Consider the following 16181-nt stretch of genomic DNA (forward strand, 5'->3'; position numbering starts at 1 on the left):
AGGCTTTGCCATCTCTTCTCCCTTCTGGGCACACACTTGGGTCTCTCTCCTCCTTCCTCCAGGGTCCAATCTCCCCCAAGCAGCCCGCATCAGTGATCCAAATCTGCATTCCCGGCTTAGGCCAGGGTCCCCGGGGCTTGCCGCCTAATTACGGTTTCCCCCTGACACACTGAGGTTCTGTGGAACCTTTCATTCCCCACTTCGGAGAAAAAAAAAAAAAAAAGTTGCAGTTTCCACCTTTTGTCCAAGGCGATGGACAGTTTATTGAGGCTTCTAAAAAGTAATGAGTGGCTCTGATTATGTTAAAATCTCTTTTAATTAAATATTTTGCATTTTACAAAGGCGGCTGCCGTTTCTTTTACTTTTTAAATCTAAGAGTATAACCTGTTTCCTTTCTGCAATAATACTTTAGCTCATACCCAGAAAAATCAATAGGTGTAAAAAATTAAATTAAACTTGTATTTTTAAACTATGAAACAGTTTCAGGGGAAACACAAATGTATATACTTATATTACAAAAAAAACATTAAATGCCTGTACAGGTGTCTTAATTTCATAATTTACTTCAAAGATATTGAATTATCAATTTAAATACAAAAATGCTACATTAAATATACAGAATAAGATTTAATACAAATCCTTTTTTAATTTTTCTTTTCGGTTGGTTAAGACATTTTTGTGTGGGGAGATGTTTACATGTGTATGTCATCCATCTCCATGAACTATAAACTTTTTAATAGGAGGGGTAGTTTTGTTTCTCTCTCTTGTTGATGGAAAAATAACTGCCAAGGCCATGTTTTTTAATAAATTAGGAAAGTCCGGGACCGACGCAGCCCGCGTTAAATGTCGGACATACCTTTCTTCAATTCATAGGGAGAGTCTTTGCACAGGTCTAGCTGAGACTGGCTCCGCAACATTTTCGGGTCTTTAGCCAAAGCGTCCGCTCGGTTCAACACGGTCTGGTTTAATCCATTGAAATGCGAGCCCGGACCGGTTGTGGGGCCTGGCCCTGGCCCTGGGTGGCCGTGAAGGTGTCCGAAGGAGCCATAGTTCGTGTAGCCGGGATAGAAGGGCGCCGTGTAGTAGAGAGGCCGGGACAGCACCGTCCCGCCTGGAAAGGGACACTGCGCCGAGGGCGAGCGCGATGGCGCCGGGGCCGGCGACGCGCGGCTGCCTCCTAGGGCTTGCCCCGCTACCGGCCCGGGGCACGGTGGGCATGGAGAGCCTTCGCTCCCGCCGCCCCCGTCCTTGACCTTGTCCGAGGATGTGGCGATCTCCGCCAGAGACCACAGTTTGGGCTTGGCGAGCACCGCCTGCGGCGGCGGCGGTGGCGGAGAGTGTATGACCGAGGGCCCGCCGGGACCAGGGGGCAGCTCTCCCGCGGTTGGGTGAGGGCCCGGAGCCGGCGCGCCCGAGGGGTAGTGAGGGGCCGGGTCCTCAGCCAGACGCGCTGTCGCTGGCCCGGCCGGGGAGGGCCCGCCGGCGCGGGGGGGCCCGGGCAGCGCGTCCAGACGGCCCTCGGATGGCGGCTCCTTAAAATCCGAGTCGCTGAGGCTGCCCTCCGTCTCCTTGCCGGCGGGGGTGGGCGGCCCCTGCAGCCGTTCGCAGCCCGAAGCCGCCTTCTGCTCCGCTCCTCCTGCGGGCGAAACCCCAGGCCGTCAGGGGCGCGGAGGCCGCGCGGCGGGGCCCAGGCCCCCGCCCGCAAAGGCAGAGACCCTAGCCCCCAACCTCCAGGCCCCCCTTTTCCTTCTTACTCCCGCTCCAACACACCCTTTCCCGCGTCCACCAACCTGCTTCGGGGCCCTCGGAGTCGCCCTTGTCCTCCGGCTTCTGGGGCTCATCCTCGTCGTTCTTCTCCAGATCAATGTTCTCCTCCTCCTCCTCGTCCTCGCTGCGGTTCCGCGGCGTCCACGTCATTTTGTTCTCCTTCTTGAGGCGCCGGCGCGCGTTGGCGAACCAGGTGGACACCTGGGTGAGGGTCATCTTGGTGATGATGGCCAGCATGATCTTCTCGCCCTTGGTGGGGTAGGGGTTCTTGCGGTGCTCGTTGAGCCAGGCCTTGAGCGTGGCGGTGGCGTCTCGTGTGGCGTTCTTCCGGTACGCTGGGTCCCCGTAGGGGTACGAGCCCAGGGGCGCCGCGTATGGGTGGTACCCCAGGGAGCCTGCCATGCCCGGTGTATGATCGTAGGGAGAGCCCTGCAAGGAACAGGCAGAGAGAAGGTGAGAGTGGGCCGTGGTCCCCAGTACCACCTAGACGATCGAAGCACACTTCCCCTGCGCCCAGGGGTCCGCGAGCTGCGAGGCCCAAACTCCGACTTCCCCTGGGGTAGGGCTGGCGGGCTCAGACCCAGGGGCAACTCCTCCTCCTCCTCCGCAGGCAGCGGGGGCGCCAACTCCTGACTCCCGTCCTTCCGGGGCGCTTGAGCCGTCCTGGCCTCAGCGGCACCCTGTGGGCCCCCGTCTGCCGGGGCAAGGCCGCCCCCCATGCGCAGATCCGGCCACCTCGGCCAGGCCCTCCACCCAGACAGAGGCCTGGGCAGCGGCGGCGACTCGGCACTTCGTGCCCGGGTGGCCGCACGTTAGGCGCAAGGGGAGAGAGCAAGGGAAGTCAAGGCATTTTTCCCCCCACAGAGAAAGGCAAAGGAAAAGCTAAGCCTTGTCCGGGCACTCCCACCCCTCCAAAAATGTTACCCCAAACCGAAGCCACGGCGCTTTTCCAGAAAGTGCACCCGGCCGAAAAATCCCGGATGCACCGCAGCTCGGCCGACTTTTCAGAAATTTAATACCTCCAAATCGGATTGCGAAGATAGGATTACGGATTTGCAACATTTTGGAGGACTAATTAAAGGCGAGGCCAAACACATTTACATAGACTTAGCACGCTTCTGCTCAGATTTCTGGTCCATTTCTTTTGAACTACTTTTCCAGAATGGCAAAACCAAAAAATAAAATAAAATTTGCAGGGCGGCCTGGAGCTCACATTTGAACCAAATGCTGCTCTTTAATTGCAGCGACCTCTCCCCAAAAAACCCTCTCCGCCAGCTCAACGACCCAAGCAGGACGCGGCTCTGCTCTCCGAGCAACTCCTGAGCCCGAGGCCCGGACGAAGCCGAGCGAGACAGTCGCCCAAGTTTGCAGGGGCCGCGGAGCTTGGCGGGGGCGGTCCGCGGTGGCGCCAAGGCCCGTGTCCTCCGCAGCCCCCGCCCGCCCCGCGCGGCCCCAGCTGCCCTTGCCTGCCGCGGGTCCCGCTCACTCACCACGTACGAAGAGAAGGCGGCGGCGGCGGCGGCCGCGGGGTCGGCACCGTACTGGAGGTGCGAGTTGTAGCCCGGCGAGGGCGCCGTGAAGGCGGTGGAGCCGGCGTAGGGCGAGAATGCGGAGCCCGACGACGAGCGGCCGAGCTCATCCGTGCGGGGCCCCGAGATGACGCTGGTGCTGTACGCCGGGCACGAGTAGAGCGCCAGCGAGGCGGACGGCTGGTACAAGTAGCCCTGCGGGTAGGACATGGCCACACACGGGCATGGGGCGCGCCGCGCCGCGGCCGCCAACGAGCCGGGCGGCGCCCTGCGAGGGCGAGCGGGCGGGCACCTGGCCTCCGGCTGCCCCCGGCTGCCGCTTCTCGGGCCCCGGCTCCCGGGCTCCGGCCCGCGGCGCCTCCTCGCTGGCTTCCCGCGCGCCTCCGGCTGCGACTGCCGAGCCCTCTCCTCTGCGCGCCTTGCTCGCCCCGGCTGGGTTTCCCCCCCCCTCCCTTGCCGCTTTCTCTTTTTCCCCCTCGCTCTTTGCACTGGGGGGCTCTGCTTTTGGCTTCGCAAAGGTCCTGCCAAGATGCTAAGTTGGAAATTGAGGATTCTGACGCCTTGTGCGCGCCTGAAGCTCCTCCTTCCCGGGGTGTAGTCGGTGGGAGGACTGGCAGGAACCTCTGGGCGGCCGCAGCCAACCCGGCCGCCAGGCGCGCCTCGCCCTCTCCCTCTTCCTCCCCGGCTCCCTCTCCCGCTCGCTGGCGCTCCCCTCGCCCCTCCCTCGCGCCCGCCTCTCCTCCGCGGCCCTCCTCTCCACCCTCCTCTTTTTCTCCCCCCCACCCCCTTTCCCGGGTCTCTCTCCCTCTCTCTCTTTCTCAGACTCTCGAGCGCCGGCCCCAGGATGACAATCACATCCCAGGCGCGCCGATTTCTTCCAACTTTCCTTCCCTGCTAAGTCGGGGTGGAGTGGCGGTTCCGACACAAGGCGGGCCCTGGCGGCGGGTCCGGTCGCTCCGAAGCACAAAGGCAGCGAGGCGGGGGACTGGGCGCCGGCGAACGCTCTGCTCTGTGCTTGCCGCAGTAAACCGCGGAGTTAGCGGATTTCTTGTTCCGCAAGAGGCTGGGCTCCCAAGCGGACCGTCGCCGACCCGCCCCTGGCTTCTCCCCCAAGCCAGGGAGCCGGAGAGCGAGTTGGAGACCAGGAATGAAGGTCCCTGGGAGAGACGGAGGGATGCCCTCGTCCGGGGCGCGAGGAGGCCGAGATGACTGTCCCTCTCCGCCAGCAGCAGCAGGTGGGCGAGAGACAGGCCTTGGACGTCTGCACGTCTCCGGCCTCCCTTCCACCAACTCCCCGCCAAACGGCGAGGGAGGGGCGGGGCCCGGGACTACGGGAGAGCCTTTCTCTAGAGGAGAGGTAATGGGCAAGAGCTGCCATACGAAGAAGCAGCTGTACCGGAGTAGGTCTCCGGACCCCACTACACGCCCTCACGCCCCCGCCATGCCTCGCCGCCTCTTCCTCGGGACTCTCCATCCGCAGCTCCCCCTGCCAGGCGGGTGGCGGTGGTGGAAGGTGCGGGTCCCCTTCCCCTTCGCACTTTAGCACCCGCCCACGCTCCATTGCAAACACTCGGCATTGCCCAACCCAACCACTGTTTGTTCAGCGAGGCGCTGGCAAGGCAAACACACACAACTGAGTCACAGGCAGAGCCCTTGCCCACGACGGCCACACAGTTAGAATACAAAACAGACCCCCTGCCTGTCTCTCCACCCCGCGCGGCCACAAGCCAGACGCACTCGAACTCTGGGACAGACAGGGGCGCTGGTGAACCAAAACAGGGGCTGGCACAGTGTTGGGCACTCCACTGGAGCTCAGTCTATCAGGGACTTCGTGATCTTTTATAAAATTGGGTCACACGCAAGCCGGAGGACAACTACACAGTTCCCTGCGATGACTTTGACAAGCAAGATAGACTTCATTTCCGGAACTCCAGTCCCCGCACACTAACCCACTCAGTAAACTCGGACGCGCTCGGCGGCCGGACTTCACGCACGCGCGCTAACTCCTCCCCCTCCGTCAGCTTCCCCCCCCGGCTCCGCCCCTCAAGCAGACATTCGACAATCTCTCGGTCAGCCCCGCCCTGTCCCTCCCTGCCTCCATCTCTAATTGGACGCTGGCCTCCATTGGCCCCGCCCCCTCGGCGACGTGAGCCCGCTTCCCTCCGAGTCACGGCGCCGAGGGGGTGGGGTTGGGCGGGGCGCTGGTGCGCTATTGTCATGGAGACGAGAAGCCGGCGGCCTCGGAGGCGGGCACAGCCCGGCCCAGGTGGCTGCCAGCCTGCCGAGACTGAGGCGAGGCTGGGCGGCTGGGACTGCCGGAGCGGGAGGGAGCGCCGGGCTGGCCAGTGGTGGCTTCTCGGGCAGCCAAGGGGAGGTGTCCTCCCGGGCTCGGTGTAGGCCGGGTGGTCGCGGGGAGCTACCCCGCCCCGTTCCCTTCGCTCCCGCCTCTCGCGGCCCTTGTGCTCCTCAGCGCCCGCCCCCGGCTCCGCCCGCCGCCGCCGCCGCCGCCGCCACCGCCGCCGCCGCGGCAGCCTCTCGCGCTAACGGTCGGTAGCGGCCCGCGCGCGCCGCCCGCCGGGGGCTTGCGCCAGCCACCAGGCAGTGTCCGCCGCCCGCGCGCTCGCGCGGCGGAGGAGAGGTGAGTCCCGGGTCCCCCGTCCCGCCGCGTTCCCGCCCGGTCGCGACCGGGCTCACTGCCTCTCGCGCCGCGCCCGAGTCCCTTCGTGGACCGGATGGACGCGGCGGTGCCCCGGGCGCCGCTGGGCGCCGGGTGGGCGTGGGCCGCGTGAGTGTTGGGCGGGCCTCTCCAGATGTCACGGTCCCCGGGCGGGCGCGCGTGGGCGTGTCCCCCCATCCACGCGCGGCCGCAGCACCCTCTCGGCTCTCGTCCAGGATGCTGTTTTCTGACATGGAGCCATGGAGGTTTGTGCCACCGAGAATCTGAGTCTGTCACAGAGACATCCTCATTACATCATCCGGCCACTCTGGGCCGCTAGGCTATCCCCCCCGCCCTCCCCTTTCCTTTTACTGTCTTCTTTTTGGTGTCAAGGTCTGGAGAGAATCCTGAAAGATATTGAAGCATTTCGAAGTTATGGTTCTGTTGCTGTGGTTGTCACCTCCGCTCTACGTCAAATTTAAGGCTCATTTCTTAAGGATGTCTCTATTTTCTGCTTTATTTGCACATTGATGGCTCCGCTGCTCGGCGGGCCACGGCCGCCCGGCGTCTCGGCGTCTCAGACTTGTGTTAATATGTGAAATGGAAGAAATGATCATTAGCAGGCAGATGGGATTCAGATAGCATCTGGCGGGGTGTCTCAGTGTTCCTGTGAACGTTTTTACGTTTTTGCTGGTAAACACGAGGTTTTTACCTTTTCATCTTGGTAGTGGTGACGGTTAAGGTCCTCTCTGCCCTGCCTTTCTTCTCCTTTATTCATCAGCTTTCCCGTTTGGGAACCTGCTTACTTGTTAAGCTGTAGTTTCACTGGTCTCTGGTCACTGAAGCTTTCTCCCCCCGCAGAGGTGGGAGCTCTCTCCCTCTCCTTCCACTTTACCAAAATTACTCCATTTTTGGCGGGGGGCCGGGGGTTACTCTTGCATTTATATCTTTCTGAACATTTCAACTTAGACTGGGGATAGGCATGCCCTGATTGCTTTTAACGTAGGACTTTAACAAATTGTAATTTTAAGACTTCCTAAGGGTTTATTGGTTCGTCCTGTCCGCACGGATCCAGTTATGCATAACTCTTAAAATTTCAAGCTTTAACGTAAGATCCACAATTGTATTACTAAGACATGGCTGCAGAGCTTGCTGTTCGAGTTTTGGCTGTACAGTTGTCATTGTTTAAATCAAGTGCAAAAGAGGTTATTCCTGTTTATTTAGTGTAATAACTGTTTACAGTTAAAACTTTAAAGACTCATAAAAGTAGGTCTGCTGTATTTTAAAGATCTCATCATTCTTGTGGGAGAGACACAACACCGCCGCTAGGAAAGGCAACAGATTGCTTCTGTCATATCGCTTTGCTGTTTTGGAGTGTACTTAAAGGATTATGATTGATAAGGCTGTCTTGCCAGAGAATGTTGACACAGGTGTGCATCGTTATCTTAATTAAGATCCTGAGAAAATGTTGTCTATAAAATGGTGACATAAGAAGGGCGGCATATTTTTGTACAGTTTTGCATTTGGAGAATTTAATTGCACTTGAAACCTGTCTTCGAGCTTCCAGATTTTGTGAGCACTCTGGCAACAGAAGTTTTAGAGAGAAATGGTAGTTTAATGTTAAGTGCTCTGGCATGTAGTCATACTACTTGAGGCTTTTTGGCCATGCCCTTGTCAGCTTTCTTTGTGCTCTTTGTGGAGTCGTGGTTGCTAATTTAGAAAGAAAAGCATAAATGGGACAGTCTGTTATTAAGCAAACATTTATTAGTGTTGAGAATAAATCTGTAGAGGAAAGCTCGCTTAATGTGCAGAGACAGGAATATAATAAAAAGGTAAATATATGAGAAATTTATGTCACTTTATATTTCGGAAAACCATCTCCTAGAATGTTTTAATGATCTAAAGTAGTTTCTCTTTTCACATCACCAGGTGCTTAGCTTGTTTATGGAATGCCTTGTTTTTATTTCCAGAAATAGAAGAAAACTGTTTTATTTCTTCCCAAATATTGTCTATAAATTCGAATTATGAGCAAGTGAAGGTAGTGCATTTAGCCTCTTATTAGTTTAAGGATCTGAATCATAACCTGGGCGACCACTGAAATAATATTACTGTCCTTTACGTCAGATTTCTGAATGCAAAAACAATAGCAAGAGGGCTGCTGCTGATTACATTACCCTTGGCTCACCCAGCACCTAATACCCTTTAACATAAGTATTGCATTAAGATTTCCCCCCTCTCTTTGTAGCTCATGATTTCCTGGAAGCTGGCTGTCCATCAATGGTGTATAGAAGATGTGTGAGTGTTTTCCTTTAATATTAAAACTCATTGTAGAAAGAGGAAATGAAAGTGGAGGAGGCCATAGGCATATGGTCGGAGAAGCCAGGTTACACTCACAGCTCATTCGTGACTCCAAGGATAATTAGCTGGCTAGAATTACATGGTAAACTAAAATCAAAGAAAGACTTATTTAGATTTGTTTGCTGAAACTAAAACAAGAGCATTAATTTTGAGATAATTGCTTTACTTATCCCCCGACGTCCCCCATCAAAATTTTTGTCCTGGCAGCTAAGATCAGCATCCCTATGCTATTATCCATGTGTTATTTTCAAATTTTATATGCTGCCTTAAAAGAAATGAAATAAGAATGGGAACTAATTACCTATTGTCTGTCTTAATGAATAACACCACATAATTGTTAATGTATTTTTACATTATAGAAATCTTAGGAAAAATTTAAATGCTCTTCCGTTGATAACGTGCAAGTAAGTGAAATCGCGTAGTCCTAAGTGAATTGAACGTGTTCTTTATAAGAGAATATGAAAACAGTATCATATTTTGGTACAATGTTTTAACTCTGAGGTAGCACAGCCTTTTTTGTGTGGTAATAGCTCAACATCTGTGTGTTTTTCTCTCCAATTTCTACGTTTTATTGGCTCCTTTAATTTTAACATCTTTTTGGTATATTGTTAGCTGTTTTATAGAGAATAATTGTTCTTAAAAGATGCAAATGGTGCAACCCTAAGAAGATGTAAAATCCTGGAATTGTTTCTTGTGCAGTAATGACTGGGGTTTGCTGTCACAGCACTACTCCGAAGTGTGATACTTATAACTTATTTCTGCATAAATTTGCAGTAGTTTTATAGCTAGAATATACCTAAGCACCAATTTAGCTGGGCAAATTAACTTAGATGCTTGAAAATTGAAAACCAGTATATTCTAATGTAGTTCAGGTTTAAATCTTTATTAGTAAAGATGCACTTAACATTTGTTCAGGAGAAGGAAATATAATTTTCTCCTGCAGTTGTCATTTAGGTAATTCATTTTTCTAGCCTTTTCTCAGGCTAATGATATTCCACACCTCGATACAGCCTTTATTTGTTTATTTGGCATAATATGGAGTGATACCTTGGAAGAAATTAGATTAGGTATTCATATCTAACATCCCAAAAGTATTTAACTAGTCTTCTGTGTTTCTTTAAACAGAATCATTTTTATTTTTTTATGTGTGTGCAGGTTATAAGTATGATGCTTCCATAATACATTTGGATGTTTTCAGCTAAGTTCACTTCTGAACGATGGGGTTCCTCCAAATGTTGGCTGAAATTTGTCCTTGCATATCCCCAAGCTCATCTGCAAGTGAGTGTCTGCAACACGGTGTGTTTGTGTATGGAGTAAACCCAAAATAGCGTCAGTGTTGGTTTTACCAAAGTATTTATATTAGTAATAGGAACAAAGTACAAATTGTAAAGAATGTCACTTGAGGCCTTTGATTATTAAAATTTTACTAAATGCATTAAACAAAGTTCAGTAAACAGAAAAATTTCTGATTCGTGGAAATACATTGAATAATTAATTTTTAATGATATCATTGGATGGTGAAATTTATAAACTCAGTGCTTTCCATAAAAGTCAAGACTGAGGTTATATTTTATAGAAATGGGATTATTATTTAAAGGAAACAATCTGTTTATACCAAATTACAGTTTTTGATCATTTTCATTACCCAGTTCTTTTAAGAGTAAACTTAATGGGAGGATCAGCTCCAGGCATGGGTTCTAAACTCTTTTAATTCAAAGGGTGTAAAGGTGTGTGTAAAGCTTGTCATTTCTCATCAGAATAGGGGCTGCTGAATAGAAGCAGATGAGAAAAAATTATTTTGCAGAATATTCGTGTTGTCTATTGGGGAGAGCAAGGAACTGGGTTTAGTGATAGAGAATATCTTGTTAAGTAAAAAAGATGGCTGTCGGACCAAAGGAGAAAAGGCTGATTGAAACAGAAGGCAACTCTAGTCAGGACAGCCTGCAGCGGAGCAACTGCTTCTCTATACACTTTCAAAGGGCAGAAAGTGATTTTTAACATAAAGGTGAAGTGATATATAATTGTTTTTAAATAACACACTTGTGTTCCCCTGTCGGTGCTTGGGTCTTATGGAGACAGGGTTTCATGTGTGACCAGGGGCTGATGCCTCACAGCCAGTTAGAAAATGCACAACAGGAATCCAAGGAAAATGTGAAGCAGTGAGCAGTCTGATTCCTCCCCGTTTGCCTTTAAGCTTCATCTTTGTTGTTGTTGCTGTTATTGTTGTTGTTTTTAACCACATGTAAAGTTGTTGAATTTAAAAGACAGAGGGTTGGGTGGGGGGGTTTCCCCCCCCCCAAGGAAAAATACAGGAAAAATCTAAACATACATGTAAGTGGGTTTTGTCTTATATCTGTTGTCAGCCAAAATTGATTATTAAGATTCATATTTCATGTATATTAATGATACTCAAATGTATTTAAACTAGTACTCCTTTTATATAAAATAGATGGGAGGGTTCCCTGTTTTTTAAAAAAAAATATGAAGAAAACATGTCCTTTCAACAGTAATGGGTTATGGTTGATTAATTGAGAAGGTTGTACTAAATGTTCTCTAGTGGAAATAGCTAGAGTATGCTTTTTGAGAAATGTGTCATTCAGGAATAAAATCAATTGAAGTATTGGTAATTAAATTGTAATTCCATGAAGGAAGGAAGTGGAAGGAAAGATGAAGCTAACTATTGCTGTTTTTCTTTTTAAGAATCTACAGTTCATAATGGAGCTACTGTACTGGCTATCGGAAGGAGGAGATTCGGAAGATAGGGAGGTAATATTATCTCTTTTAAAAGAATACTTTCCTCTGTAATCCTGAGCCTTTATTACATATAAGAACTTTATCTACCAGGCAGCAATTTCTTTAAGTGTGGGGTATGAAACGATCTGACTTTCCCGTGCTGAGTTTTGAGCTGTTTCTCCAAGGGCTGTGGGCTGTGCTGGGAGAGCTGAGAAATCTCATCTAGGCGTACTCAGCACCCTTAAAATAGCTTCTTTCTGAGAGTTAGATCTGTGATGGTGGCCTCCCCAGTTCTAGTAGACGTCATCTTAGTTTGTGGCTGATGTGCGTGCATTCGGCATGTTGCTTGGCTGTCCTCGTTTACCTCCCAGTCTTTGTTGCCTTCTCTGGGAAGGCACTCTCTGCAGGGCCATCCACTGCCAGTCTCAGGCCTACTCTGAGTGGGAGCCTTGGTGTTTGACAGCTGGCTCCAGAGCTCTGCCAGGGAGGGAGCCGGGCCCAGGCTGGGCAGCTCTGGCGCAGGGGCTCACACACACATGGGTCCTTTTCCTTGCTCACCCCTTGAGGTCCCTTTCCATTTTTCTTGCAGTCCTAGGCTACGGGTAATACTTTGCTTTTCCTCTCACTAGCTTGGCTTGCCGCTTCCTCTGCAGCTGTTGCAGGGTTTCACATGGAATGGAGGACTCTGTTTTCCTCTGGATGATATCTTTGATCATTTACCCGGGTGTTTCTTCGTTTTCAAAAATCTAATGGTAGTGTTAAAGAATGACTCAAAGATTCTTGAAGGACAAAATTCACGCTCAGTTGGTATCCATAAGAAAAGCTTCTGTCTCCTCATGCTGTGTTGCCACATTGAATATGCAGGTGAAATTAAAAACAGACTAAAACCCTTTTATGCCTGGGTCTAAGAATGTTTATATAGGCTTAAGTTGTGGAATGGTATTTATATCTATTTTTTTTTCCTTTTTAAGAAAAATGATACACTTTTCTAGTCACCAGAACCCATCTACTTCTTGAACTATACCTATAGAGGGGTATTAATAGGATAATAAAGGGTTTCATGGTGTCCAGTGATATAATTCGGAAATTGGTAAGCAATGTGGTAGCTAAAAGCAAGTTCTTCCATTAAAAGGGCTAGTGTACATTTAAAAACAAAAACCTGCAGAAAAAAGACTCTTTATCAAAGACATCAAATGATGTTTTTGGTTAACAGAACAAGAAGTACCAATCTCAGATTCTTGTATTGATGCCGAGGTAGAGGTTGTAAGCCGAGGAAGCCATTAAAATGTAGCCTAGAAAAAATGGTGATATCAAAGCGATCACTTGGAAAGCAGTTTACATTCACAAAACAATTCAATATTAGGACCTTGACCAACTTTTACACTTCAGATACTTGGGTTATTACTTCAGTTTTTAAAATATCAGTCTATAGCTTGGGTGTAGAATGCGAGGGTATTTTTGAATTGACTGGGTCTTGCTGGTCATCTTAAAATAGGCTACAATATTACAAAGTTGAAATGTAATATGTATTAATAGAAGGAAAATATAAAATTTAATATCCGGGCAACTGAGACCTTTAAACCTACTTTAAAAGTATAATCTTGACATCTATGACACTATTTTTTGTCTTGGTTATATGGGCAGAATTATGGATATTCTACAATCCAGATGTCTTATTTATTAATTCCAAATTTCATTCTCTGTAACAGACCTTGAAAATAAAAGGTGTATGTGGGAGAGTCAAGTTTTGAGTCAGAGGCTAATTTATTAAGCATTCGTACGTAGAACGGCAGCCTTGATTAATGTAGGACTGTGAAAGGGGACAGGTGAAACTGTTTTCAGCTGAAATTTACTAATGCTGCAGCCATTAAAATTAAATGTTTGTTAACATAATGGCGATGGCGTTTTCTCCTCCTCCTCCTTGTGGTTTTGTCCAACTAGATGTTACAGTGGCAGTTGCACTGACTGTTGAGTGTTTAAATGATGACACCATTATGTGAAGTGATTTTGAAATGAGAGATTTCAGCCAAGAATTACATCTGCTCCCATCTCCTTCAAATCATACTCTCTGGCAGTACAGATTATGATTGATTTGTTTGTGACAGATTGCAGGAAACAGTCATTGATTTTTCAATATTTTACCTTAAAATTATTTACAGTTGTAACCATGGGGAGGTATTTCCATGGGCTGTCAGCCCCAGAAAGACTAGGATAATATTCCCTGCTCTCTGACAAGACAAATTACCTGTAATGAGTGCAGTAGCTGAAGGGTATACTTTTATTTTAAAATATGTCAATAACCCCAGTGACTAAACGAATATTGATTTAGCATAATGAAGCCTGAGTAATGTGAAAATGAGCTTTTTCGAGGAGCCTGGTAAAGACTTTCTTTTTAGCTGGTTGTAAGAAGCTTTTCATCCTTTTCAACTAGCTAGTGGAGATAAGGAGTTTTATATGCAAACCATCAGGAATGATAGTGTTGTTTGTGATTACAACCAGGGTCCAAATATTTTGCCTTTACTTTTATCCATTCTTTTTTTTCAGATCTTATTTTGAGTCTTACTTTCAGTTTACAGAATTTGATTTGCTTGATCTTATCTTTAACCGACTGAGTATTTTCACCATTTCAACATATTTTGCATTAGAACCTCCAGTAATGAATATTAAAATATAACTCTATGTACGATCATTTGTAGATGACATAATCATTATCTTAGGACATCTCAAATGGGTTATTGTAGTATTTAATGTGCCGTATTTTATGGTAGAATAATTCCCAGTCCCTGGACATCAGATTGCTTTCAGTGGGAATGAAGATTAATTTACTTAGGCATCAGTGCATGTTTTCATTTTTGTCCGACTTCCCTTCCTTTTTTTGAATGTAATTCTCAACTTTTTATAGATTAAGATCCCAATACATGAGGTCCTTCAAACAAGGATAATAGTGGAGAAGTATATAGCTGTATTTTATAATCCATCAAGGAGCCTGAAGACTTTGTGCCTGAAGAAGTATCTTCATATCTAACTTGGTTAGGAGAAAATAAGGTAAACATTGCTGGTAAGAAATAGCAGAAAAGTAAGTATTTGAGCAAGATGTCAAACTGATACTTCATGGGAATCCAGCATATCTTATGATAACTAATAGTAATGGCATCTTATTAAAAAAGTAGTAGGTAAAGTTCCTCTAAAAAGTAAAAATGAGTTCCGAGTGAAAGAAAATTCAGATGGCTTTTTGTGAGTGCTCGTTCTCTTATAGGACGGCATTGGAAATGTTGCAATAAAATGAAAAATATAAACCTGTCTTTTAATGGAAAAAAGGATAGACTCTAGAACAAAAAAATGACTGTTTTTTTCTTCCCCAGGATTTTGCCTAAGGGTGTGACACAGATGATCTCTGTCACTCGTCTTAGTTGTGTTCTGCAGTAGATTGGATGCTTTATAAAATACTGGTCCCATGGTTTCAAATGCTGTAAGATTTCATTTCTCCTTCACCCCTTCACCCAGATTCTTTCCCTTTTTCTATAAACGGACCTTTGAAAATAGAACTGTGAGGAGTACGCCATCATCATATACAAAACTGGTAGCCCACAAATTCTTCAATCAATTCGCTTTATAGTTGTTGTTTTTTAAGTTGATGTAGAATCTATACAGCTTATCCATGGATAAGGGGATATCTATAGATATAACTTCCAGAAAAAGAAATGAATATAGGGTTTTTTTCGCAATAGTTTTTTTAAATAAAACATTTTTTTTTTCCAGACAGATCTAGGCTAATGAAAACATCTATATTGTTGTTTAGTTTATTTTGGAGTTAAATAATACATGTATTATAGTCAGCACCTCTTGACCCCATCATGTAGTTTAAACCTGTGTGTTCATTTTACAGTGCAGATGTACAACTGCTTATGTGAAGTAAGTTTTAATAAATATGTAGATAAAGGAAGGCTTCTTCTGGGGAAATTACTCTCTTTTGGATACTATGCCCTTCTCCATTTTTTCCCCCTTGAAAAAAATACTCTGCCCTTGTTCTTCTTTAGGGAAAAATTATTTATATAGAGTGTTTTCAAATCATGCAAGTCATTGCCTGGGGTTAGTTAAAACATTTATTTTTTGAAAAGGAGAAAATGCCCTCATTTAAAAAAATCTTTCTTGTATTTGTATCTATTAAGATAAACAGTTTACTCTGATACGGTACATACCAATCTACTTGGTTAATTTTTTTTCTAGAATTCATTTTGCTGTGTTTGGTCTGACCTTCTATGATAACTTAATATAGGAACAAATTAGCATATAATTCTATTTTCCATGTGACCTCAACCAGTTGCAGAATCGTAGCACCACTTTTGGAGGGCAATTCGATAGTGTATGTAGACTGTAGCATTAAGTGTTTGCAAATGTTCAGTGCATCCTGCCTAATGTGATAGCGAAAAGGTTTCAAAGTCAGCGATGAGAGGAAATACTCACCCCTATTACTAGGGTATGAAAACACCTCCTAAAGGTAGCATTTTTAATTAGTGTACATAATTGATTAGTGATTTGTCTTCTCCCAAGCAGAAAGCGGCATGGCGAAGTTGAGTGCGGTCCGGGAAGTCTGAGATATTAGGGATTGATGGTGACAGCGATCATGACAACTAAATGAATCTTTTTTTTTCCTTTTAGATTCAGCTATCGGGCTTTGAAACTTCCTGTGGTCTGTTCAATCTAGATGCAAAGGACCTGGAACAGTCAAGTGCTCAAGAGGTTTAAATTGTTTTGGATATTCCTATTTATAGACAAAAATATTTTTCCAATTCAGATCCTCAGTTGTTATGCAAAAGAAGGTCATACTCTTCTTCATCATCCATTTTATTTGAAATGATTAGTATTGTAGAGTATCACCAAGCATTTTCTGTTTGAATCAAAGTATAGAAAAAATAAAATCAATTCTATATGTTGACTTTTCTTCTAAAATGTCTTTATTGGATTGAATGAATGTTTGTACTTGAAAAAGAGGGTTCCAAAAAAAAAATCCCTGTCTCCATCATAGCGATTCTTCTAGTGGTCCAGCGTCGCCAGTACAACTATTACATTTATAGGAGAAAAAAAGACTTGAAAGGAATCCATACATATATTTTATTTCTCTGTATTAGTCCCCCTGG

General features: G+C 47.0%; 1 protein-coding gene and 1 long non-coding RNA gene across 11 annotated transcripts; one reads left to right on the top strand and one right to left on the bottom strand.

The window, feature by feature from the left end:
- Positions 1-297: 297 nt before the first annotated feature.
- On the bottom strand, positions 298-3997 carry IRX5 (iroquois homeobox 5). 2 transcript variants are annotated; one of them, XM_036074244.2, is made up of 3 exons: positions 3258-3997; positions 1791-2196; positions 298-1636 (listed from the first exon to the last, which is right to left on the bottom strand). In XM_036074244.2, exons 1-3 carry the CDS (start codon positions 3504-3506, stop codon positions 840-842), a joined length of 1452 nt encoding a protein of 483 aa, XP_035930137.1. In that variant the 5' UTR covers positions 3507-3997; the 3' UTR covers positions 298-839. The 2 variants fall into 2 exon arrangements, with proteins under 2 accessions (XP_035930137.1, XP_077918482.1); XM_078062356.1 differs by lacking the exon at positions 3258-3997 and adding an exon at positions 2787-2965.
- Positions 3360-15979, top strand: LOC118524184 (uncharacterized). Of its 9 annotated transcripts, none has more exons than XR_013444020.1 (7): positions 5514-5934; positions 8198-8247; positions 9466-9588; positions 11011-11076; positions 13946-14119; positions 14406-14512; positions 15703-15979. It is a non-coding gene; the product is annotated as an uncharacterized LOC118524184 (long non-coding RNA). The 9 variants fall into 9 exon arrangements; XR_013444021.1 differs by having other exon boundaries at positions 5515-5934; positions 13946-14101; XR_013444019.1 differs by having other exon boundaries at positions 5516-5934; positions 13946-14088.
- The last annotated feature ends 202 nt before the right edge of the window (positions 15980-16181 follow it).

This window comes from Halichoerus grypus, chromosome 15 (assembly GCF_964656455.1).
Source record: "Halichoerus grypus chromosome 15, mHalGry1.hap1.1, whole genome shotgun sequence".
Taxonomy (NCBI): domain Eukaryota; kingdom Metazoa; phylum Chordata; class Mammalia; order Carnivora; family Phocidae; genus Halichoerus; species Halichoerus grypus.

Coding starts and splice junctions, on each gene's coding strand:
- IRX5 (XM_036074244.2), bottom strand. CDS start 3,506: ATGTCCTACCCGCAGGGCTACTTGTACCAGCCGTCCGCCTCGCTGGCG. Junction 2,197..3,257: donor CCGCCTTCTCTTCGTACGTG/GTGAGTGAGCGG, acceptor TGTTCCTTGCAG/GGCTCTCCCTACGATCATAC. Junction 1,637..1,790: donor CTCCGAGGGCCCCGAAGCAG/GTTGGTGGACGC, acceptor TTTCGCCCGCAG/GAGGAGCGGAGCAGAAGGCG.